The 25,139-nt window shown below is 39.6% G+C and overlaps 1 protein-coding gene and 2 non-coding genes across 9 annotated transcripts in view; 2 read left to right on the plus strand and 1 right to left on the minus strand.

Annotated features, from left to right (window-relative positions):
- arhgef10 (Rho guanine nucleotide exchange factor (GEF) 10) overlaps positions 1–25,139 on the plus strand; it is a 54,109-nt gene that overhangs the window by 9,337 nt on the left and 19,633 nt on the right. The window contains exons 1-25 of one of the 7 annotated variants that reach the window (XM_054796736.1): positions 918–993; positions 6,143–6,221; positions 6,311–6,664; positions 7,516–7,833; positions 9,159–9,195; positions 9,356–9,444; positions 9,664–9,720; positions 10,063–10,241; positions 10,709–10,825; positions 11,542–11,653; positions 11,784–11,896; positions 11,972–12,049; positions 12,128–12,307; positions 12,653–12,769; positions 12,952–13,044; positions 13,556–13,726; positions 14,221–14,366; positions 14,744–14,922; positions 17,677–17,792; positions 19,581–19,708; positions 20,863–20,966; positions 21,108–21,229; positions 21,610–21,696; positions 22,453–22,658; positions 24,581–24,738. In XM_054796736.1, the coding sequence (XP_054652711.1) occupies positions 6,406–6,664; positions 7,516–7,833; positions 9,159–9,195; positions 9,356–9,444; positions 9,664–9,720; positions 10,063–10,241; positions 10,709–10,825; positions 11,542–11,653; positions 11,784–11,896; positions 11,972–12,049; positions 12,128–12,307; positions 12,653–12,769; positions 12,952–13,044; positions 13,556–13,726; positions 14,221–14,366; positions 14,744–14,922; positions 17,677–17,792; positions 19,581–19,708; positions 20,863–20,966; positions 21,108–21,229; positions 21,610–21,696; positions 22,453–22,658; positions 24,581–24,738 (3,166 nt within the window). In that variant the 5' untranslated portion in view covers positions 918–993; positions 6,143–6,221; positions 6,311–6,405. Of the gene's footprint in view, positions 1–889; positions 994–6,142; positions 6,222–6,310; positions 6,665–7,515; positions 7,834–9,158; positions 9,196–9,355; positions 9,445–9,663; positions 9,721–10,062; positions 10,242–10,708; positions 10,826–11,541; positions 11,654–11,783; positions 11,897–11,971; positions 12,050–12,127; positions 12,308–12,652; positions 12,770–12,951; positions 13,045–13,555; positions 13,727–14,220; positions 14,367–14,743; positions 14,923–17,676; positions 17,793–19,580; positions 19,709–20,862; positions 20,967–21,107; positions 21,230–21,609; positions 21,697–22,452; positions 22,659–24,580; positions 24,739–25,139 lie in introns of those variants that run through there. The other 6 variants (XM_054796733.1, XM_054796734.1, XM_054796735.1 and 3 more) reach the window with 6 other exon arrangements.
- On the plus strand, positions 1,047–1,120 carry trnai-aau (transfer RNA isoleucine (anticodon AAU)). The gene has a single exon. It is a non-coding gene; the product is annotated as a tRNA-Ile (tRNA).
- On the minus strand, positions 5,989–6,062 carry trnai-aau (transfer RNA isoleucine (anticodon AAU)). Its single transcript has one exon. It is a non-coding gene; the product is annotated as a tRNA-Ile (tRNA).

Raw genomic sequence — 25,139 nt, forward strand, 5'->3', positions numbered from 1 at the left:
ATGTGCGTTTCTTTTTCACAAAAGTGGACAGTTGGGCACTTCTTTTGTATTGTTGTATAGTGGTTTTATGAATAAAACGTGGAGTATACATACAGTACCTCGACAATGACTGCTTTATACTACAGCATGATGTCATTACAATGTAATGAGTATAGCAGGAAGCTTGTTTTGGTCAAGCCCTTGACAGATACCGTCACCTCTGGTTGTGAATGAACAAAGATTATGAGGGTGAGGAATTCAGTGTCTCTCATGCCCAAGCAGGTCTACATTAACATGCCTCTTGTCTGAACATGTAAATAACACTTCCCCTTGGCCCTCTACTTATCACATTGACCATCAAAACACAAAATGTTCATAGTACTTTTTATTAGTTTTTCTTTATTTTACAATGATTTAATAAAGTAGGCAAATAGATTTGCAGTGTGCTTGTAAGTCGCCTGTTGCTACTGTATTCTGTTGTCTAATCTACAATTGATTGCATCAAGCTAATTTATTTTTAGAGCTCTCGTGAATTTGCTCAATCTTACAGGTCCGCAGCTGAGTAAACACACACGATTCATGCTTTTACATTACATTGCTCCTACCATTTGCATGACACTGTTGTGTACGCTACGACTGAAGAAACAGAACAAATGCTTCTTTTGTTAGTGTTCGTCCATTGATTTGTGTGAATTAGCACTGGTTTGGTTCTCAGTCAGGCCCACAGCAAATAACAATTGGATAACTGGGTAAATAATATAAATTACATTATCAGTATGTATTCAACAGCAAGTGCAGCAGTGGTAAAATCCTATTAATGGGAAGTTAGTTTGTTGAAGTGGAAATATTGTGGGAATCATCCTGTCTGTTGTGCCTCCTCATGACATGCTGTTTTTTTCCTTCCCTTTAGGAATGTGTGTGTGCATAGTTGATCCCCTGCATGTGGTCTGAAGAGCTTGTACGGAAGAGCTTTAAACATGGATACGGAAGACTTCCCTCCCCCACCTCCTGAACGTAAGCCTGACCGTGCTCACCAACCCTTTCAAGTGTGAAGGATGTACACTCATGGCCGGTTAGCTCAGTTGGTTAGAGCGTGGTGCTAATAACGCCAAGGTCGCGGGTTCGATCCCCGTACGGGCCAGATTTTTCTTGGATAACCTTCTGCATCTGAAGGGGGCCTTAAAGTTACGGCCATGTGTTCATGAAACTAATTCCTTACAAAAGTTTAATTAGGGTTTAGACTCATCCACAATGGCACAACTGTAACGGGCATCCTGGTTAAGAGGAAGATGACATTTTCAAATCCAGCTAATTATGTTTATCAGCATCATATGATCAACACCTGTTAGATGTTGTCATCTAATGCTGGGCTGATTCTCTCAGGGCTCATGAATCTTTTTGAGTAAACACAGATTCCGCTGCTCCTCCACTGTGGAGGGTGTGGGCAGACGATTGAGGGAGTAAAATGCGCTGCGTGTACACCAGACAATGTTCCTCAGTGTTGGACTGAATGCTGGTGCAGTGGCACGCACACATTCAGGAATAGACACTGGCCAGAGAAATCTCCAGCTGGCCTCTTGCTTGCTTTGTAGGAGCAATGCTTTTCGCTGCAGTGGGGGTTTTGTTCAACCTGAAAGGTGCATTGGAACACCGCGCAAAGTTGGAGTGTTTTTTAGATGACTTGTCTCTCCATTGATTTTTGCTTTGAACTACGAGCTAAAATTTGGGTTACGAGCTGCTATTTGGGCTGTCAATGTAACGACCACCATGGCTGAAGTCGAGTGGCTGCGGATAGCATTAGAAGTGCTATCATGAGCATCGAGCTAGCTAGGGAAAGGTTTTCAACACCTCAGTAAACCATAAGTACATTATAGTGATCTTATTTATTATGTATTGTGTAAAACTATGACATGAACAACATCAAATTAAAAGCACTAAATAGCAATGTTAGAAACTTTTTACATTTGTAAAATCAAGTCTGTGATTAATTCTATCTGACAAAGCATGTCTTGAACTTTAATTTGATACCTCATTCACTTCTCTACCCTAAATATTAAAGACGTTAGAGCAGATTTTGTACCAGAAAATAGTGCCTTTGGTCCCCATTGCTTTAACATTGAGTCAAGACAAAAGCTGTGTCGACCCACGGACAACCGTACTACAAAATATAAAACTTAGGCTGTGAAAATCTGTTTTAAAAGTCAACAGGTTAGCCATTGACATGTTTTTGATAATCAAAAAGTCCAGGGAAGAAAGTCAAGTGTCGTATTTTTCATGTTTTGCCTCACTGCAGTGAGGCGTGTATTCGTATTCGTTTTCACCCCACACTAACCACAATGCAAACACGACATGTAGTATTTCCGGACAAAAAAAGTCACACATTTGTGCGGAAATTTTGTCTGCAGATATGTATTAAAGTAAATTAATCTTCCATATACCTTTTATCGTCTTCCATAGCTCCGGTCCATGAATTTGAAAGGCTTTAAATTGTACTTAAAGTTTAAGTTGTACTTTTTTTTCCAAGCACAAATTGACTTGATGTGGTCCAACACTCATCAAATCACTCATCAAAGGTCATCAATCTTACCTTTATGCATTCCCACGTAGTATCAGCATTTGGGGCCAAATAGGAGGTGAAAGAAAAAGAGGAAAAGTACAGCATCTGTGCATGGGATAACGCTAGAAGGTGCGTTCAAGGACTGTCAAACAAAGTAGGAAGTAGGAAATCACTGCTCACATTAAACATTCAAAAACTGGGGGATTTCTAACTAATAGTATTTTAATCAAATAATATTTACTGTAATATATTTATTAATATTTATGTATAAAGGTAAAATGTGTTGTAGGCATTTACGTGACAGGCCTAATTGTGGCAAATATTTAATAATCGTTTGTGAATGTTCCTAAATAGACTTCTCTGCTCACAATCATTTAGACTTTAAAACCAGTAATCAAAATAAGATGTTTGTGTCAGAGGGTGACATCTCAGTGTGTGAAAGGCCTCACTCGCTCACATTTTCTATTTACTGAACTTTTGTGGGCGTGGTCAAGAGCTAATATGCTAATAAAATAAAAGGGATAGTTAAAAAAAAAATTCTTGCTGAATGTATATTATTATTTTTTTTAAATAATGGCCCATATTTCCAAAATTGATATCCCCTTACATAAAATTTGATGTAGTTACCGTAGTTGTGTATCAAATCATTTACCACAAAGAGATTTCCCCTACTTATAGCTAAAACGTATTTCGTTCTGTAATGAAATGTGATTAATTATACAGTAAGTTAATTAGGGCCAAAATGCAATTAATCACGATTAAATATTGTAATCCCTCGACAGCCCTAATATAAAACGAGAAAAGGGACGTTAGAGGTTTTTTTTAGAGGGCTTTATAGTCTTAACAGGTGCCTCCCATGACGTGCAATGTTAAATGGCACATGCTAACTCGTTTTTTCTCGTTAGAACGCACAGAAAAGGGAAAGAAATATGTGTTCATGTTTCACATAAGGATTGTGCCATTGTTTTGTGGTAATTGAGAAAAGTTATTTTATTCTCTTTGGCCTCGTCCACAGACTTGTTTGTATTCCCAGTTACTTTGTCAGCTGGTTTTGGCTGCTTTTTGGCTTGCTTACTCAAAACATTTTTACTTCAGTGACAAAAAAAGTTAGAGTGGGAACTAGGAAATGCGGCATAAGTAAAAGTGCACTACATTGTTGGTCAATATAGTGCATTTGTAGTTAGCTAAAGTCAGTCTGAGTCTGCGACCAGCATCAACTTGGCCAAAGTCAATTAAAAATCATGTTCCGCTGTAGAACAGCTGCATGGGGGGGCTTCTCCACCTCCACAAAGAGAGGTTGACACATACATATTCATCCTTCTCACTTGGTGTGCCTTATCTGTGTCCCACCTGCACCATTAAAAGCAAACAGATGGAAAACGGCAGATAGCATCTTTGCTTCCAGGTTTGATCCTTCTCAAGCACCTTGACTTACTAGTGCAGATAGACACAGCTCACAGATTTGACCTGTGGCAATAGTCACAGCCCACATTTTAACACACCGACTACAGGGTGGAACAACCACCTGTCACTACCAGACTCACAGTGGTGATTTAGAGTTGTGTGCATGACTGTTAGGGACTTCAAAGCTCCCGGCTTTGCTGAAGGGTCTTGCTCCAAGTTCAGATTTATTCACCGACAAGCAGTGGATTGCTCAGGCCTGGAGGTACAGCAGGCAGGCTTCAACCCTGATCTGATTAATTTAGTGGTAATTGCATGGAAAGCGATATTATCAGCCACCTAATAAAAATGAACTCAAAACAATTGTTAGTGTGTTAAAGAAAGACATGATAAAAGAATTGCACAAAGAGCTGCTAAAGGGAGGCTAACAATAGTCCATAACAGAAGAGGAAGAAAGGCAAAATTGGCCAAAAAAAGAACAGCAGGATTTCTGGGTTGCATTCATTTAATGCCAAACCTTAGTAACAAAACAACGTTTTCTTAAAGTTATCTGAAGCCGTCACAAAACGTAAAGTTCGTATTTCCTGAGCAGGTTTATTGGCATTTAGGAAGAGTGGCCCAGTCACGTCAAAGCTGTTACAAATTGCTCATGACCAGTAACTAGGGATATAGCAAAACATTGTAGAAAAACATTTCAGTTTTTGAACAGTGATCCCCTGTCTTGCAGTCTTAATAATTGGATATCATAGGCTAAAGGTGTGTTTTTTTGCACAAAAAACTAAGTCTCTAATGGGTTACAAGAGGAAAAATGCACAGTACGCTGGAATTGGATTTACATGCAGAGCAGTGGGGTACCAGTGATTGATATTGTTAACAGTGTCTTAATGTTAACAGTGATTCACTTTTTTACCCTTGCTTGACAATTAACGTAGTTCGATGTTGCTAAAAAAAACATTGACTGTATGTTTTGGTGTGTTCAAAAATGTGAACAAATATGAGGTCGCTCAACTTCGTAAAAATGATTTGTTTAAAAGTCAGGGGTCACTGTAGTAATAAAAACAATGATTAAAAATATAGAGATTGTAAGACTTTAACCGTTGACTTGACATGAAGGGCCGGAGTCAGTTAAAGGGTCATAGGAATGTGTGAAGAGACACAGTCAGGCACATGCCACGTCGTGAAGGAAATTGAATGCCTTGTGGAAACTTGGAATTTTGTGTTATCTTTGTGAACACATTCAGGATATGAGTGTAAAACTTTAGATTGTCAGCTAACACAATCAAGCTGTAACTGTTGAAGAAACAACTCCCAAGGAATTTGAGGTATGTTTGCCTGAAAAATTGTGACAAAGATTTAATTTTGAAGTATTTTAAAGGACAGTGTAATGGCTGTGTACGGCAAATCCTTTTAACTTAATAGTTGACTCTTTTTAACTTCACTCTTTAGCCCACATTCATTAAACCAGGAATCAAGCATAAACTCAGACTGCACTTCTTTACTGGGGGAGTAACAGCTCTCTTTCTCACTGGGCTAATTACAATGTGGAAACTGGACAGACATTTGTTGTTGGCTTCCTGTCTGCTGCTGAGTGAGCGCAGCTATGTGAATGTGATGCCTTCAAACATTAACTCTGTCATGGAGCTGTCGTAGCGTAGAAAAGCTGATATGCTGCTCTGGAACCTTTTTTTTTTTACATTATTTGAGTGAGAACACCCTGTTCTAGACGACCCCACCCTTAAATATATGTCACTGTGTAGCTCTTAAATGTGCATAAATAGTGCTGCCACCCACCAGTGCAGCCAACAAAGTAGTTCTTTTTTGTATTTTACAAACTTGTCAGAGCTGACAATTTAGTGACAATGTGTTTTGATTTCAGAAATACATTCAAAGCAAATACACATTTACAGTAGATCTCCAGGTGGGCACTCGCTTGCTTTGTTGAAGAAGGGCTTACTTTTGACAGCAGTTTGACAGACCTTCAATGTGTAAAACATTAATTTCTTGATTAGTTTCAAACTGGGAAGTAAGTGGGCTGACGGCACCTAAAACAGTGGCCCGTACGGGGATCGAACCCGCGACCTTGGCGTTATTAGCACCACGCTCTAACCAACTGAGCTAACCGGCCATGAGCACCTGCCGGAAACCACATGCACAACTAACATGGTCTCTGATCTTTATACAAGTGCTTTGTCTTTCCTCATCCAGTGTACAGTACTTTGTGCACCTGATGACTTTTCTAGCTAAAAGCAAAGCGTCAGGGGGCAACAATAAAGACTCATTAAAGGTCATCTGCCACGGAAACCCATCTGTTTTGAATCTCAATCACTCAACTTTGACATTTATTAACTGGACAATGTTTATTTGTTTATGCAGTTTTTGCAGAAGATGAAGATGAAGGGGAAGCCTTTGATTTTGATGACAGTGGTGATGATATCCCGGAGGCGGATCGGCCACCCGCCACCTTCAGCATGAAGGAGCAGTGTCAAGTTGACCTTGTGTGTCATGTTGCTGAGGGTGATCAACCCAGCCTGGCCCCCCAGATACTTTGCAGCATACCCGACACAGCTCCTTCAGCAGAAGTTCTCACATGCAGACTCCCCACAGCAAGTGAAGCAGCACCGGAAGCAGATCGGACAACTGCTGCAGAGGGGACTGATGACAAGGAGATCGATTTAACTCTGCCACCTCCACCTGATGATGTTGTGGAGACTGATTCTGGAAGAACAGGTTTGATTTTTCTTGGTGCACAAACATTTTTTTTTATTATTCTGGGAATATGTCCATTGTATGTGAAACAGCTTTGGCAGTTGATCAAAGTCTTCTTGTATTGTTTTGAATAAATTATCCCACTAACCCTAAAGTGTGGCAGTGTGTCTCTCTCATGACACCTTGTATCACTGACTGCCTGGCACTGGACTATGTCTGGCTTTTATCAGTAACAGTTGTGACAGCAGCAGCAGTCAGGACTGAGCTTTGCATATTCTGCCTCAGTTACTTACATATGTTGTTTTAGTGAACATGCATACTACAGGGCAGTTTAAGCTTCTTTCCCTTTAAAAAAGGCTAAATACAGTATAAAGGCATGCACAATAAAAATGCTTCAATAAAAAAGTCTGATAATGCTCAGGTTTGATAGGTATTGTCTGATTGCTTATAAATTTGTAAATTAAAGCTAAAAGTCCCTTAATGTTGCAGTAGTGCAGTGGTATAGAACTGCATACATCATTTTTGGCCACATTCTAAACACCTTTCAGGATGATGTAGCATAGTTACACAGCTAACTACAATAATATACATATTGCTAAATAAATATCTGTTAAGTCGCTTCAACTGAATCTCACATGAGCAAATACCGATTTAACTGTCCAGTAAGTGCATACTTTTCATGCTTTTTACTTATGTAATTTGCTATACGTGACCAAACAAACAAAACAAAACCAAAAACACATGACGCTCCGCTAAATAATCTTCAGGGACATTCAATTGGATTATTAAAAGTGTTTGATTCCGTATTTTTTCATCATTGTACTTGTAGCAATATAATTGTAGCACTCACTTTATCTTTTTATTCATACCAGGGAGTGAAGACCAGCTAATTGCCACACATCCTGTCCCAAAGAGCTCCTCGAAAGTCAACCCTTACTCTGTGATTGATATCACGCCGCTCCAGCTGCAGGACGTCGAGCAGAACGGAAGCTCTTCTTCTCCTCCTGAACCAGGAGAACCCAAGGAGCAAGTAAGAGAAGCGCAGGATACCCACGGCAGCCCTGGTGGCATCACCTCGGGCTACTCCGTACCAGTGCCTTGTGGCTATGCAACCCCGTCTGGTGTGCCACTCATCACGCCTGCTTACACAACACCGGTCATCATTCGACACCTCTCCGTGGATGAAGATGGTAAAATAACTTTGTCATTTATTCATACATTTTCTACTGCAGAGCTAGAACCTATCGCAGCAGACTCTGGGCGAGAGGCGACGTACACCCTGGACTGGTCTTCAGTCAATCCCAGGGCACGTCAAGACAAACAATCATCACATTCACATCTATGAATGAATGAATCTATGAATCTCCAATTAACCAATCATGCATGTTTTTGGCCTCTGGGAAAGCTGCTCATGAAATTTACTGTCTTATATTTCTCAATTAAAAGCTTGTTATTAGATTTCTAAAAATTGTCTGTGGTCATAGCAATAAGTATCTACAGTATGAGTTTACGGACACACACGAACAATTGGCATCAAACACGGTGTTAAGTAGTATGCCACAGATTTAACATGCATATTTTCCCAAGTGCTTTTCCACCCCATTTCTTGTCGTCTTGCTACTGCCATAGGTCATTTTGTGCCTGAAGTTAAATTCCTCTTAGCCACCACACATACCTACATATCCAAGGTCATGACACATGCTTGCTCAGCTTTCTGTCCACCCTACTTTTCCTCCCCCCTCTCGTTGCCACACAGAAATATCAACTAATTTTAGCCAAATTCGAAAATGTTCCCGTTTCCTTGCCATGCTTAGGAGTCTGATCACATTGTAATTAACTTACCAACGTTACACCAGATTAATGCAATAATAGTTCTCGGTTTATGTAATACTGTAATAGTCATCGTTTTTAGCGATGTGCAAACTCATTTGTTTCCTGTTACGTTCCTTGGAGAGCATAGGTCTTATAATAGACCTTATCATAACATTTTAAGTTGACCAGTAAAATATATTGAAACAATGTCACAAGAGACTACAGAAGGACACTCAGAGTGCACTTCAAAGTAAAAACGTGTTGGTGACTTTTTTCCCCAAAATGAAATGTGATTTGCCTCACCGATGGTTTTACGCTATACCAGGCGTAACTTTCTGTAAGCTTGTTTTTATTGGTTCCACTTTCTAGAAAAAAAAAAATACAGCAAAAAATGGAAAAATGGCCTTTGATTTATCAATATACTGCCCAAAGTGGAAAACCAAAGTTTGGACGCCCCTTCTCTATAGCCAGAGGCAATCTTTGGAAATCTTTGGAGTGATTTTGGTGAAATGAAGCTATTAGTGACACCTGGTGGAACATTTACAACATTACAGTATCTGTCATTACTTGGATTTGGCATATTGCTATCTTGAGGGCAGTCAAATATATTTGATATGTACTGTATGTACTCAGTTGTGTTACATGCATATTGATTGTGTTACACATGCAAACCTATCATGTTTTTCCACTCTTTTCTTCACAGTCACAGTAATACAGACTGGGAACACTTCTGTTGACAGGTGTGTGACACGCCTCACTACTAGCACTAGTAAACTGTGGTTTACAATGCCATTCAGTAACTCTAGAATCAACTTTTATTACATCTTGTAATGGTACTGAATTTTTTTTATTTTATAAATATGTCAAATATACTGACTTATACTTGAATATTCTTTGAAGTGTTTTCACTGAAGATTTTCCACCTATTAAAGAGGAGGATGCTCTGGCAAAGTGGGCATCAGATCCTGCCAACACTGCATGGATGGAAAGTAAGGATAACAAAGAACACTAACATTGTCTCAGACACAGTGCCTGTCAACAGGCCGCAAACTTTCTTTTTTCTCTCACATTTTCGACACTTGTCTGACCTCTCAGACATTCTTCCCGAATTTTTTGAGGAAGCAAACCACTGTACGATCTCTCATACTTAGCAGTGTGACTTTCAAATGACTGTACTTGCAGTTCTTAATTTTCTCCTTTATGGTAAGATATAGATGAGGTGATTTACGACGATGTGCCCAGGGAGAGCTCTGACTCCAACACAGGTAAGGCCTTTTAATCCTTTTAATCTAAATGTCAAGCATATACCACTTTTTGTAAGTTTCATTTTTGTTATTGAAGAAATACTGGCTTGTCTTAATTTGATGCATTTGATGTAATAAATACCAAATATGCCCATACATACTTTTGTGTGGGGGGAAAAACAGTTACAGTATACTTGGCATGTATGACATTTTTATTTTAGGTCAATTTCAATTCATGTTTCTCATTTGTGATGCAATAATCTTCATTTCATATAGTGTTTCATATTTCCCCAATATTTTTAAAAGGAAGAGATGACACTGCTGTGTTATTTACACATCTGGATTTCTTCCTTACTCATTCAGAACCAGATGAAATGATTTATGACGACGTGGAGCTCGGTGAGGAAGGAGGTTATCTTGACAATGGCTGGAGCTCAAGCGAGTTTGAAAGCTATGACGAGGCCAGCGATGGAGAGGGACGCTCCGAGAATGGCATGCCCCATGCTTTCATGAGGGGGAAGCCCTCCCAGAGGAAGACACATGTGAGTATCTGCATGACATTCTTGTATTAGTTTGCTTCCTGTCAGTGTTTCTACAAAGAAAGAGAAAACATTCTAAAATATGTTCTATTTAATATATCTGTGCTTTTATTTTATTTAATTGTAATATTTTTGTTATTTTCAGTCACATTAATGCAATATAAGGCGTGTGGCGCCCATTTCAACTTAAATTTAAGTTACAAATTATGGTTCCTTCCTTGTCCTGCAAATGGCGTGAAATTTCACCTGTTCTGAATCTTAATATACAGTGCAAATGTATACTACTGTACTGTTTTTGTTGCATGATGTGAGCAAGGAAAGTACAAGCCTCAAAGCATAAATAAAGCATCAAAAAATATTTCAGGAAAAAAGGGCTAGCAGACATAAAGAAGGAAGTGGGTTTGCTGTAAATAGCGCTCCAAACACACTTTACAAGTGTAACCAATAATGCTTGCTTTGCTTTTGTTCAGCTCTCTCAAGATCTGAGCCGCTTGAAAGAACACTATGAGAAAAAGATGAAAGATCTAATGGCAAATACAGTGGGAACGGTAGAGCTGCAGCAGCTCAAACAGAAACACGAGCAGAAGGTAAACCTGCTGCGGCTCGCCTTGGCCCTTGCCTGCCTATGCTCGACTGAAGTCTTCAACCTTTGACTCTCAGTTTAGCCGACTTTGACTGCAAGCATCTATTACTGACACCGCGATACCCTCATCCTGCACTAATATGAATGTTTCGTGGTGGTGGTACTGGTGATGGGTATGCCTTATTGTCTGCTGCACTGGCCTGTTTCATCATTATGAATCCAACTGAACGTTCAAGAAGAGCGAAAGATGCGTTGCCATGTAACATTTGTTTATTGTAAGGTAAACTGGGACAACAGTTAGGCCATTTTAAAAATTGCGTGTTAATTAAAAAATACTGTACACTTTTACATAGAAACATACTAAACTACCAACAATAGAATTATTAGCAAGAATGTAAACCTTTTGAAAGTCACACGTCATAGAACACTGGAAAACAAACGCCCTGATTCCTTGGTTCATCCTCTGACAACAAACAATTATCTCTAACAGCAATAAAATCTAGAAACATGGCAGATAGAAACTCTTATTTAAACTCAGCTGATGTCCCAGTTACCGTCTCATCCTCTGCTCAGCATTGCTTGCTGTCATCCTATGTTATCATCCAAATTGTACCATTGCTCATGATGTGCTACATTAGGCTGAGTAGCACTTCGACTTTGTGTACTAAACTTTGGCTTTAAAAGGAAATACTTGTCAATATGTTTTGTCCCCTTTTTAAGATGCAAAAATTGGTGAAAGCAGCTAAAGAAGGGACCAAGGATGGGCTTGAGAAAACCAAAGCTGCAGTTAAGAAGGGACGCTCTTTCATCAAAACCAAGTCGTTTTGTCATGGTATGTACAGTAAATGTAATTGAAATGTGTCTATTTTGAACACCTAATTAAGTTATTAGTATTTAAGTTTTTGTCTTGGTTAGAGTGAGTGTTTGCTCTTTGTTTTCAACATATTTATACATGATTTTAGAGAAAAAGTCCACCTGTTTTGAAGAAGAGGAGACTGAATTCTTCATTGAGGTGGACTGTTTCAATGTTGAGCCAATTTTGGGTCCAGCTCCAGAGGGCCTTTCACAACAACAAGTAAGCAAATGTTGTTTTATTTACTCTTTTAATGTCATTTTAATTATAAATGATAATATCTGTTGTCACTTACAGCTGGTGAGAAGATGTATACTGGGATCCATACTGGAGAGTGAGAAGAATTATCTAGATGCACTGAAGAGGATTTTAGAGGTACATTTGCTGGGGTTACCCAGTCTCAGTTAAGATTATCGCGTTTGTTTTTGCATTTTATGTTCTCTGCCTCATCAGCAATACGAGAAGCCCCTGTCACAGATTGAGCCAAGGCTACTGAGTGACAGGAAACTCAAGATGACCTTCTACAGAGTGCGAGAGATCCTGCAGTGCCACTTCCTGTTCCAAATCGCTCTGGCGAGTCGAGTGGCAGAGTGGGACAGCCTGGAGATGATTGGTGATGTTTTTGTAGCCTCGGTAAGCCTACATTGTGTATTACTCCCTTTTGTTTTCATACATATTTTTGGAGATCTGACCTTCCTGCAGCATACTCCCAGGTGACTCGTCAATGAAATGTAACAGGAAAGGAGGCGTTCTCCTGTCTTCTCTGGTATAAAGCACTGTTGAGCATTGCTCAGTGGCTTACTGGGGGGAATAAGGCTATAATATACAGTATAATAAGTGTCTTGTAAATAAAAGTAGGCAGTTAACATTTGTGTTTTCAGATAGTCCTCCCCGCTACTTTGTATCCTAGGGAAAACAATTTTAGACTAGTTTTCATTTTACTGATTGATGTGCTTCAATATTTGTGTTTGTCAACAGTTCTCAAAGTCAATGGTGCTGGATGCCTACAGTGAATATGTGAACAACTTTAGCACGGCAATGTCAGTGGTCAGGAAGACATGTGCAGCCAAACCTGGCTTCCTGGAATTCCTGAAGGTTAAATATGACTTCTTTTACATCACTCATCAATTTAACATTAGATACCATATGACCTACACAGCATCTGTACCATTATTACTGCACAATATCCATGTGTTCACAAGTACCGAAATTAACTTGATGCAGATGTACCCTGCTAGTGTAGATAATATTTATTTTTTATGTTTGACCTTCTCCAGCATCGTCAAGAGACGAGCTGTGATCGGATGACTTTGTATGGCCTGATGATGAAACCAATCCAGAGGTTTCCACAGTTCATTCTGCTACTCCAGGTACATGGACCAGTTGTCACTTTCATTGTGTTTCACTGTGATCCATTTAGAGGTTATATCTTCATCTGCCAGCAGAGGGAGTATTTTGCTCACAGTTACAAGCAAATGGTATCACAACACGAACCTGTTGGGCAGTCATTAAATGCAAGAAGGGGACATTATCTGTTAGTTCTTTATAAATCGGACTATTTTATGATTATTTTAATGTTCACCCTTAATTAAAATACACACACACTGCACACCTTTATTGTACATCCCATTATCCAACCATCCATTTTCTATGCCGCTTATCCTCATTCGGGTCACGGGGTAATGCTGGAGCCTATCCCAGCTGACTTCGGGTAAGAGGCGGGGTACATCCCATTATTAAATCCCCAAATTGCACTGCGCAATTTACATTTGGTGTAGGAACACAAATACAGGCAAGGAGGCTACCAAGCTTCTGTAAAGACATTGATGTCTTCATACATATTAATAATTAATGTGTGAAATCTCCATTGCTCCTCATCAGGACATGCTCAAAAACACACCCTTGGGACATGCCGACCGCCTGCCGCTGCAAATGGCCTTAACAGAACTTGAGACCTTAGCGGAGAAGCTCAATGAAAAGAAGCGAGAAGCTGATCAGCGCTGTGAGATTCGCCACATTGCAAAGGCCATGAATGAACGCTACCTCAACAAGGTGTGTAATATGAATGTTTTTATATTTTTTTACATTCAGATTTTTACATATTGAAATGTTATCATTTTTGACAACATTTTTAGTGCCTTTTTAGAGTTGTGTTTTAGCTCATTTTAATGTGCTGAAACGAGTTTGGTCTAATTTCATTATCTCCCAGCGGGAACTGCCCGCTGCTTTGAATTCTTTCTATTTCTAGCATATAGCTTAACGCAACAATCGCAAAGAACGCCGAGTTCTCTTCAAGGTATAATTATCTGTCTATCTACAGCTTTCCACGCCCCACATCTGAGAAACATGTTTTTCCCTATACAACCAACAGTATACAGTATCTTGTTCTCGTGACCTTTAATGACTTTAGTTCTTGTTGTAACATACTGTAGGTACAGTGGGTACATGTAGTTATTAGAGCTATTAATCAATTATTAGAAGCAAAAACAAATCAAAACATTACTTGTCACTCTCACATCGGAGTTCACTGACTTTCATCCCCACAGCTTCTGAGTAATGGCAGCCGTTATCTGATTCGGTCCGACGACATGGTGGAGACCGTCTACAATGAGCGTGGTGAAGTCATCAAAACAAAGGAGCGACGCCTTTTCCTACTCAACGATGTTCTCATGTGTGCCACAGCCAATATTCGGTCAGTGACCGCGTAGTAGACCATTTTAACTCTCACCCTTAAATTACAATTTCTCTTATCTTCTTCTTAGAAAAGTGTTGTTTTCCACCTATTTTTAGTTGTGGTGGTTAAATCACTTAGTTATAAAGCTACACAAATAGTAATAAAAGTGTAACGTGAGCTGCTAACCACTGTGTGTTTGTGAGTGATGTCTTTCTGGCCTGGATCTAGCCACTGTAACATTAACTATAGCCAAGAATGAGGGAAAGTTGCATTTCTGAGCCTAGTGGGAACATTTTCCTCTGAGAAATGTGCCAGTGGCTATTTACAAATGCAAAGTGAGCCACAGGAACTGTTTGCAGTGAGTTTAAGCTTGACCTCTACTTGTCCTCTCTCAGGTGCCAGGACGGGAGTGGAGGTGGAGGTGCCCCATCAGACCAGCGGTTTCTTCTAAAGTGGAGTGTTCCTTTGAACTTTGTTGAAGTGCTGGAGTTTGGATCCAGTGAGGACATGCCTGACAGCGCCCGATATCCTGCCCCTCATTCTGGGGAGAAAGTGGTCATCAATGCAAAGCCAAGTATGCCTCTTTTTGTAGTCCAACTAGCTGATTTACTTATAGAAGATTGTGAACGTTGATACAGTACCTGTTTAGGTGCCAAGTATATGGACACTCAAAGCCCAGCTGCCTATTGCTCCCTGCTAAAGTTAACATAGCCTCTTTGTCTAATTGAGCATATCAGGGTTTAGGCGAACATAATTGTAGTTATCTCCTGCAGTGAACTGTTGTCATTTGCTGGGAATTTACAGATGTTTCCTAAATCCCAACAGTGCATATTTTCCCTCTTCAATCTGCTGGACTGTTTGCTGCCCAGTCCAATGATTTCAGTCTTTCCACTTGGCTTTCTCCTGTCACAGACGGCTGCTCAGCCACTTTAAAGGCCTACATCTGTAAAACGACAGGCACTCTTAAACTCTAAAATGATTTTGTGGACATTGGACTGCAACTGTGGTCAAAGTATGGTGTGGCATATGAACATATTGTATCACCGTCTACCATGTGACCTTTTCCAGTCAATTACGTTAGGATATCTTCAACAGAGTTGTAGTTCATAATATACCCTGCACATACATGCACATCCTCTTGCCCACCACACTGCATCACTCTGTTAACAATAAAATGAGGGCACGATAGTTTATACATCTCGTGTCAAGCCACCAGCATGCCTCTGATACCTCACTGAGCTAAACAAACTGTCCAGCCACAAGATGATTTCGTGGAACAGATGGTAGGGGCACAGACCTCCATAACATCTGGTCAGGTTGAAGGGCATTCATGGGGCTGCAACTGACAGAATGACAGCTTTCTCTTAACCTGATACAAGCATGTGTGTGTGTATTGTGTCATGTCTTATTTGATTATAAGCATTTCATGGATGGGAGGATAAACTCATTCTCTCTGTCTCTCTGGTGTGAATTAAAAGTCACCTCTTTGCAGGTCTCACAGTTATCAGTCCATGCAGAACTGCTCTTCCAATGCTCTTTATGTAATTTCTTGGCATATTACTGCTTTTTCGGGTTCTCTAATTGCTGGGGTGACTGCTGTGATACGGACGCTGGTCCTAGGCCTGTTTTGTTTGAAAATGTTGGCGCTTTCACAAAGCGTCATTCATGAGCTGGACACTGATTGCACAGCACTGGTTTAGTCAGTGGGAATGGTCAGTTCAGTGAAAGGAGCTTTAATAATTGAAATAGCTGATACATCAAGTTCTTGATTTATTGATTTCTATGCTGATATTGCATCTTTGTTTTTTGTTTTTTTGCATAATAAAGGATTGATATGTATGATTATATGTATTTAATATTCCATGGAACCCTGGTTAGTGTCCGCCCCGATTAGCATGTTTTTAGTTTACTTCGAAAATGTATGCCAAAATTTTGCCTCTGTTGCCTCTGTTTTTGCCTCTGTGTACATTTTCCGGTTAGTGTCAATATGGCACACTGTGGCTTTCTAACAAAATGGCAACTGGAAGTCAGCTACGTCACCCATCTATGATGATCAGCGTTTGACTCTCGAAAATGTTACCACAAAACACGTTTTTATTTTATTGTTTTAGGTGCATAAAACAATTGTAAATGCATATAACTGGCGAATGAAGAGGATAAATAAATGTTTAGGGTTATTTTTACCTTCACTAAAAATGTGACTGTTTCTGTTTTCTTAGTGTTTCTCACCTTATTGATCAGATTGTTGGCACGTGCAACTTTCTTTGGCTCCATTTTCGGTTATTGAGGTGAGAAACACTATTAAATTCAAGAAATAACAGCACGGTGGTGTCCGCCTGGTGTCTCGCTGCCACATCGTGTCTTTGGGAACAGTCACGTCAAGGAACATGTCTTCAAAGAAGGTAAAAGCAACCTTTTTGAAACGGATGAATTGGATTAACGGACCGTTATAGAACACATGAAATGGCACATATCATTTATGGGAGGTTTATTCAGCCTTTCCGCCTGAATTCCTGACCTCAATTCAACCTCTTGTGTTTGTTTGCTCGGTCAGATGAGCCATGAAAATCCTGTAGAGCTCCTTTTGTACAAAGCAGTTGAATGCAAACATGTTTACAATAGCACATAACAATGACAAAACAATTGTAAAGGTGAGCTGGTGTTTTATTACGTTAGCCGTGAAGTCTCTTTTACGTTGACAAAATACACTCGGAGGTTATTGACAGTGAAATGATACTCATGCAAACCAGTACACTCTTGTTATAGCTTGTTATATCCTGTTCGGTGTGTGCTTTTATACAGAAGCTGCACTCATGCGGATGTATAATTTTTTTTAACGATGTACAAAGTCATTGCAAATGTCCATAATACTGTACCATGGAAGGAATGAGAGTATGGAATTCCAATCAATGTTTTCCCATAGTAACATGTCAGTTAGCGGATAGTCCTCATGTTGTGTACTGTTTTTAAGTCTCTTCTGATGGTCTGTGGTTCTGATCTGTTCAGCATTGCTGAGTTGGTTTGGTCCATTGCAATGTTTCCTGTTGACCTCGAACATCAGTGTCGCCTTTTGCCCCCCAGCATAAACCCAGCTTTGGCGTCTTAGAACAAGTGCAAAAATGTCAATGACTTGAAGTTATCCAGATGAAAATGTGAAGACTGTATTTTGATATTGATGTGGCCTTCATGGGCTGTGTTCAAGTTTGCAGAGCTGTCCCTGATCTATGTGGAAAACCGACCTATTGTCTTTTATTGATCTTCACCTCACTCATTGATGCCTTTGTCCTGGGAGTTCCCTCTTCTTACAAGCTTACGTGTGTCTGTGTAGACAAACTCTACATGGGCCCGGGTCAGCTGTACCAAGATCTGCAGAACCTAATCCATGACCTCAACCTTGTCAACCAGATCTCTGGCATGATCAGCAGCCTCAAAGGCCACTATCAGGTAAATGCGTCACTGCACTTTTTTTTTTTTTTTTTTTTTTTAGAACAAACTGATGGTAAGAATAAGTATATCTGAAAATAAGTAAGGGTGCGCATTTAAGCGTTTCTTGCATCATGCATTTATTCGGTAATTAACTCATTCAATACCAAAGGCGTATTTATACGTTTTTATAAACACAAACGCTCGATCCCAAAGACGTATTTATACGTCTTTTACGTTTTTTTGCACGAGAGGCAAAACATGCTGACAATAACATCTTTGAGCGTCAATTTGTGGGACAATAAACATTTCAAAACGCACCTGCTTTGTTGACTCGGTTAAAAAAAATTGTTTGTCCAGTCATATTTTTTCATTCTATTTTCTATTTCTATTCTGTTTTCATTTCAATTTTCTTAAAATTCATGTCAAAATCTCGTCTCTTTCTCATGGGCCCAATCTCCTGCATCATCTTGTCACGTAAGTTAGGTGTCTCGTGACACCCTACCATTAAGGCCAAGCTAGCTGTCAGTTGAGCATGTTATGTGTTTATGCTAGGAAATTAGGGGTTTGTCTCAAGGATACTTCTAGTCCATTCGTCCTAGCCAGTTTTTTTGGGGGTTTTTTTGGTCATTGGGATGGAGAATAGCACTATGACTTTGATTTTGTGCTCTGCTGGATGGTCTGAAGTTGCACCACAGATAAGCTCTCAGAGAAACGTGTCCCAAATATGTAGTTTAAGTGGGACAGTCTGATTGAAAGAGCCAATAAAAAGACGAACATTTCCCTCAACATGGAAGTTCAATTGCTGAATGACACAGATTCTAAATATAGATGATGAGAAGTTTAGCAAAATTTCCTATGCAATGAAAGGTTGAGAAGTTGATGTCACCAAATAATGCATCTCTTGTTTTGATGTTTGTTTGCCGTGCATCTTTAACAATGCAGTTTAGTCTTGTTACTTAAGAAGATTAAGATGATTTTTGTCTGTGATAAAAGATTTAGTATTGCATGTATTGTTTTAGTAACTGTAAAAAAATTAAAAAAGAAGATATACCATAACTACTCCATAAAATTGAGGCAACAGATTATACATGCAATTTTATTAATTTTATTTAAGTATGTTAAAAGTTGGGTAAGGATTAATCAAATCAGACTCTTAACAATGACCTGTTTAAATTATGTAGATTAAAATAAAGCACAGTAATAATTAACCAAAACTTAAGCAAAGATTTTAATTAGATATCAATAAGAATAATGTCCAAATTGGTAAAAGGCACATCTAAATAAATTCAATATAATTGAATGATGATCATTTTTATATTCGGTGCTTTTCTACATTTTCTTTAGTATTGGATTGCTCAATCAGAAAATATATAATGTGACAATCTTGCATTTCAGATGCTTTTAAGGACACATAATATTAACAATTATTTACAAAGCAGTCTAGCAAAGCATGATAGAAAGCAGGAAGTAGGCCGCAGCGAAATGCTTGCCCATTAAAAACAAATTCTATTGAGTTGGATTAATTCCAAATTTTCTTGATACAGAATTACATAAAAATAGACTATATATTTAATGTAATCAAAATAAGAATATTTTTTCGGAAACATTTTTTGTATGAAACGTAAACAAAATGAAGGACAAATTTATGTTAAATATATTTGATCAGATATATGAAGGGAAATATGTGACTAAAGAATCATTTATTACAGTGTAATGGGACACTGTACTTTTCTATTTTTAGGGGCGATTAATTTTCGGGTAAATTGTATAACTTTTCTCTACTACTGTTCCCTCTGTTCTGTCTAGAATGTGAACCCCACAGTGGCCCAGGACTGGGTATCAGGTCTGCAGAGGCTGATTCTGAAGAAGGAAGATGAGATTAGGGCAGCTGACCGCTGTCGGATCCAACTTCAACTGCCTGGGAAACAAGACAAGTCGGTGTTTTTATTTATTTATTTTTTTTACCTTCCACATAATGTCACTACACTCCTCTTCAGCTTTGTTTGCACAGGCAACACATACATTTTTAGTGTCTGCAGGGTCATTTAATCCCTACAAGTCTTGTTTACGCCTTTCCTTCATCTGATCTCATACCTGCTGTGTTCATAGCTTTAGGAGAAAGCATTAGAGCACATTTGGATGAACATGCTTCTCCACCAGCCCTATTAGGAGGTATGAATCACAAGGGAAGAAATGGGCATGTTTTTTTGCAGCTAAAGGCTACCCAGTGCTGCAGCTGCTTCCCAACATGTGTTCTGGTGTCATGAGAAGCCTGCATGCTGTCCCCCAAGGGTATACCCTTCTCTGCTTCTTTGCTTCTGGCTTTTGCTTTATCATTCTCATCGTCATACACCTATCTTGTGAGATTATGCTTAAAAAGCAAATTATGCATGTTTTTTTTTTCTATGATCTCCCAGCCTCCAAGCCCAGCAAATAAAACACATGTTTCCATTATCCAGAGACAGACCCCATATAAAGGCGCACAGACTGCCTCTGTGTGCAAGAAGTAACAGACATCGACCTCTTCGACAAATGTCAGCCTTCATTTTTCAATCAGCACCAAATAGACTTGTGTTTCCCCCCTAGGGTGGCATAAGCCCAGACAGAGATCAATTTATTTGACTGGATACACATCAGTCGACTGGTGTGCAAGTATAAATAATCAAACATGAACACAACTGCTTGGATGGAGTAACAGTGAGACTAATGCTTGCCAAAAGACAAAATGTCAAATACTTTCATCATTTAGGAACATTTTATTTTGCAACATTTTAAAGCCGTATGCGGCAGTCAGCTGTAAAAGTAAATTTGACTGGTGATTTCTATTAGCAAGACATGCCCTTTGGAAATTGCAACCATAATGAAGAAATGAGCTACGTCTGTTTGGTATAAAATAAGCTTGCTTTGTCTATCTGGTTAAGCTAGAAAAATCAAAGATGCAACATTCTGCAGCACTGAACGTCAATTTTATACTGAAATGGTACATAAAAATACTGTACAGTGCAAATGAAAGCATCAAAAAGTGGCATTACAAAGAATGAATTGCAGATAAAACTGCTCCTCCTCATTTGTTTTCTCTTTTTGTCAGCAGGTCGTGTAAGCCCACATACTTCAGCGCGGTGTTCAATACCCTCAACCCAGCCAATAAACAGTCATGGATCAGTAACTTGCAAATGGCCAGGCTGGCTCTAGGTACAAGCCACTATCAGGCTATAAACTACCTCTTTGTGTTTGCTTCCATTATTATCATCACATGTGCATGCAGGACTTAAAGCCTGCTCTGTATTCTGCATATTGTTCAGTTAAGCTTCCTGTTTGTATGTTTTATATCAGAGGAGGACAACCTTCAGGGCTGGTTCTTTGCAGAGGATGACGGAAATCAGCTCAAAAAGCAGAAACACCCACTTTTGCTCAAACAGATGCCCGTAGTCATGTCTAAACTGCAGGAGTTCAAGGTGAGATTTCCGTTTTGCAGGGGTTTTGCAAATGACGCTTCAAAATGAGTAAATGTGGCATCCTAAGAGGTGTGACAAAAATGTGATAGTCTGTGTGCCTGATTGTGTGTAGTTATTGACATGTCCCTCACATTCTAACCTTTTATCCAGTCACATTACTCTCCCGGGGAAATATTGACTGGCCACTAGTGGCAATAAATAGCTATTGGGACAGTTAACAAACTGGTTAAGAGTTTGGTGACACAAACCCAAGGTCATATGCCATTTGTGTTATATTATTCTTCTAATCATTTTGATAGCACTCCAGAATATCTTTTGTTTATTTCTTTTAATTCATAACTACACTATAATTATCCATCTTCTCTCCTCCGCTTTGGCAGGTGGAGTGTGCAGTCCACAACCCGGAGCCCTATATAAACACAGAGAGCACAGCAGACACCCCTGCGGTGGGTCACGGTTGTGTCTGGGTGAGAAATCTTCCCTCCATCTTTCAGATAGCAATTAGTAGGCTAGGTTTACACTTCAGGGCTAAACGTCATTACCTGTTTAATTCAAGACTCGATGATTTAATAATAAAAGATGTTGAGCAGATCCAGCAGCTGTTGAGTGAAAGCCACTAAGCTTCAGGAGTCTCACATGTGCCTTTGCTTACAGCAGCTAACTTTCAATAAACCATACCTGCCAGTAAATCAGACGCAGACGTTTTTAACAGTTAGCTGTTGTCATTGTTATTTCTCACCAAAGCGATATATCCCACATGGCAGGTTGTTGTTATTTAGTGAAGCGTCTAATGTCATCTTAAGTGAGCCTGTCAGGGTTCTGAAACTTAGTACATTTTTCTCATAATAAACAATGAATCTCAGCACCTTGCTAAACTCGGTTAATGTAACAGCGGGCCCATTAGGGGGAGGTTGGATACATACATGACTCCCTCTGATTGTTTTCTCAGTGAGGTAATATCTGAAACTGTATATATTGTGTTGATTTATGATTTTAAAATGAAGCAAGAGAATGTAAATCTTTACATGTTGTTTTTTTTTAAATATCTGAATGGGTTTATTGTTAGTTTAAGATGAATTATTGAAACACTTGATTATTTTATAAACGCTAGATATTCTTTGGGGCTCAGCAGTGTTTATTTTCACTAGTTTTGGCTATACTGTACATTTTGCACAATTAAAACATCCCCCAGGTGATAAAAATCGTAACACATTTCACTGCAGGTTTCAAGCTGTACCAACCAGATGGGGCAGATAGCCATAGTAGCCATGCAGAGCTGCAGCCCGAAGGTGACCGAGTGCTTTAATGTGGAGTCCCGCATACTCTGCATGGCTTACGTCCCAGCAGAACAGCCACAGGAGAATGATGTCCCTGAAGACGGGAGAGCCAGTGTTACACCCACTGTCTGCCTGGGCATGGAGGAGGGCAGGTAATCAAATTAACAAAAGCATAGTCACTGATGTCACACACTGCATCTCCATGTGTAGATTACCACGTCTGTGCATTACTTCATCTTTGCTAATAGCGAATTGGGAGGGGATCTTAATGTCAGCTGACTAATGCCATATGACATCTATAAAGTGACATTTACGTGATCAACCCAATCTACCTTCGCGATCGTCTGGTTGCTCGCGATCGACTTAATGGGCACCCCTGCTCTAAAGCAATCCATACACTCACATCAGGTATACCTGCAAACAACAAACTAAATGAACGGCTATCTTACAGTGTCAATCAACACTGAGCATTGTTATCTTGCAGTCAGAATGAATTAGATGTACATAGAATTCTACATCGTCATCATATAGATTTCTATATCATATGATTGTGCAGTGTACCTAAAAAAAACTGTCTTGTGGGTATATGAATTGTCTTGATGTCCTACAGTACAGTATGTTACAAAAGTGAGTGCACCCCTCACATTTCTGCAAAGATTTTATCATGTATTTTCATGGGACAACACAGAAGAAACAACACGTTGGTACAATATTATCAGTGTACAGCTTGGATAACTGTCCCCTCAAAATAACTCGACAGACCATTAACATCTAAACTGCTGGCAACAAAAGTGAGTAAACCCCTTATGAAACGTCCAAATTGGGCCCAAAGTGTCAATATTTAGTGTGGCTACCATTATTTTTGAGCAATGTCTTAACTCCGTTGGGAATGAAGTCCACTAGAACATCACAGGTTGAATCTGGAATCTTCTTTAATGTCTCTATTATGACATCATGGAACTGGTGGATGTTGGAAACTTTGCACTCCTCCGCCCCACAGATGCTCAATAGGGTTTAGGTCCACCACCTGTATTTAGCAAGGCAGTGATCATCTTGGAGGTGTGTTTGTGGTCCTTATGTTGGAATACTGCCCTGCAGCTCAGTTTCCGAGGGGAGGGCGTCATGCTCTCCTTCAGTATGTCACAGTACATGGTGGCATTCATGTTTCCCTCAATGAACTGTGCTCCCCAGTGCTGACAGCACTCATGCAGCCCCATACCATGACACTCTACCCACCATGCTTGACTGTAGACAAGACACACTTTTCTTTGTACTCCTCACTTGGTTGACGCAACACATGTTTGACATCTGTGATGATCTGGTATCATCAGACCACAGGACATGCTTCGAGTACTCCATGTCCTTAGTCTGACTGTGTTCAGCCAACCGTTTGCAGGCTTTCTTGTGCATCATCTTTAGAAGAGGATTTCTTCTGGGATGACAGTCATGCAGACCAGTTTGATGCAGTTCTGAGTGCAGCGTGTGGTCTGAACCCTGACTGTCTGACTTTTGAGCCCTTCACTCATTCCAGCACTAAGCCATCTCTTGTACCAACACAACCTCTGGATATGACGCCGAGTTCGGTTCAGGGTTGTGAGCGATCTTATAAGCAAGAACATCTTTATGTAGAGCAACAATTGTTTTTTTCAGATGCTCAGAGAGGTCTTTGCCATGAAGTGCCATCTTGAACTTCCACTGACAGTATGTGAGGGATATCACCAAATACACCAGCTTCCCATTCACATGCACCTAAGACCTTGTAACACTGAGGCACATGACACTGGGGAGTGACAATGCCTAATTGGGCCCAATTTGTACAGTTTAAGCTAGGGGTGTACTCACTTTTGTTGCCAGCGAGTTAGACATCAATGGCTGTGTCGAATTATTTTGAGGGACAGTAAATTTACACTGTTATTCAAGCTGTATACTGACTACTTTACATTGGATCAAAGTGACTTTTTATTGTTGTCCAATGAAAAGATATAAAATTTTTGCAGAAATGTCATTTTACTTGGACGTTCGCAACTGCTTCTCTTTATATGCTTGTTTCTAATTTCATATTATCTCTGTTTAGCATTATTGTGTATAAGAGCAGCCAGCGGTCCAAGAAGGTACGCCTGCAGCAGTTCTTCTCCCCAGACAAAACCACTGTCACTAGCCTGGCTTACATGAAACACTGCTTGTATGTCGGCCTGGTCAGTGGCTCTGTGGCCATCTACTCCAGATCACAAGGTGTGTCTTTCAGGGGGGATGGCTTAATGCACTGTTTGTTCCCATAACGAGGAAAATTATGGTTAAGTCACTGTTATTGTGTAAAACAGAAAGGTATTCATTTCGATCATTTAAATGTTTTTTTAAAAATGTGTATGCGAGCATGTTTTGCTCAGATATTTAGTCTGCGTCTGACCTGAATGGAAGTCAGTCTCGATCACAGCACATGAATAAGAGCACTGTTACTGAGATGGTGTCTCTGCTGTTAGGTTGAACATTCATGAGTTGCCACGTAAACAAACATATGGTGATACCCACCATATGCTTAAAAAATGTACAATGTACTGTTTAAGATGATGTTGGCCGTTCAACTCAAATGTCTATTCCTGAAGAAACACTCTCAAATGTTTTCTTTCTCCGGG

Source organism: Dunckerocampus dactyliophorus, chromosome 13 (genome assembly GCF_027744805.1).
Source record: "Dunckerocampus dactyliophorus isolate RoL2022-P2 chromosome 13, RoL_Ddac_1.1, whole genome shotgun sequence".
Lineage (NCBI taxonomy): Eukaryota > Metazoa > Chordata > Actinopteri > Syngnathiformes > Syngnathidae > Dunckerocampus > Dunckerocampus dactyliophorus.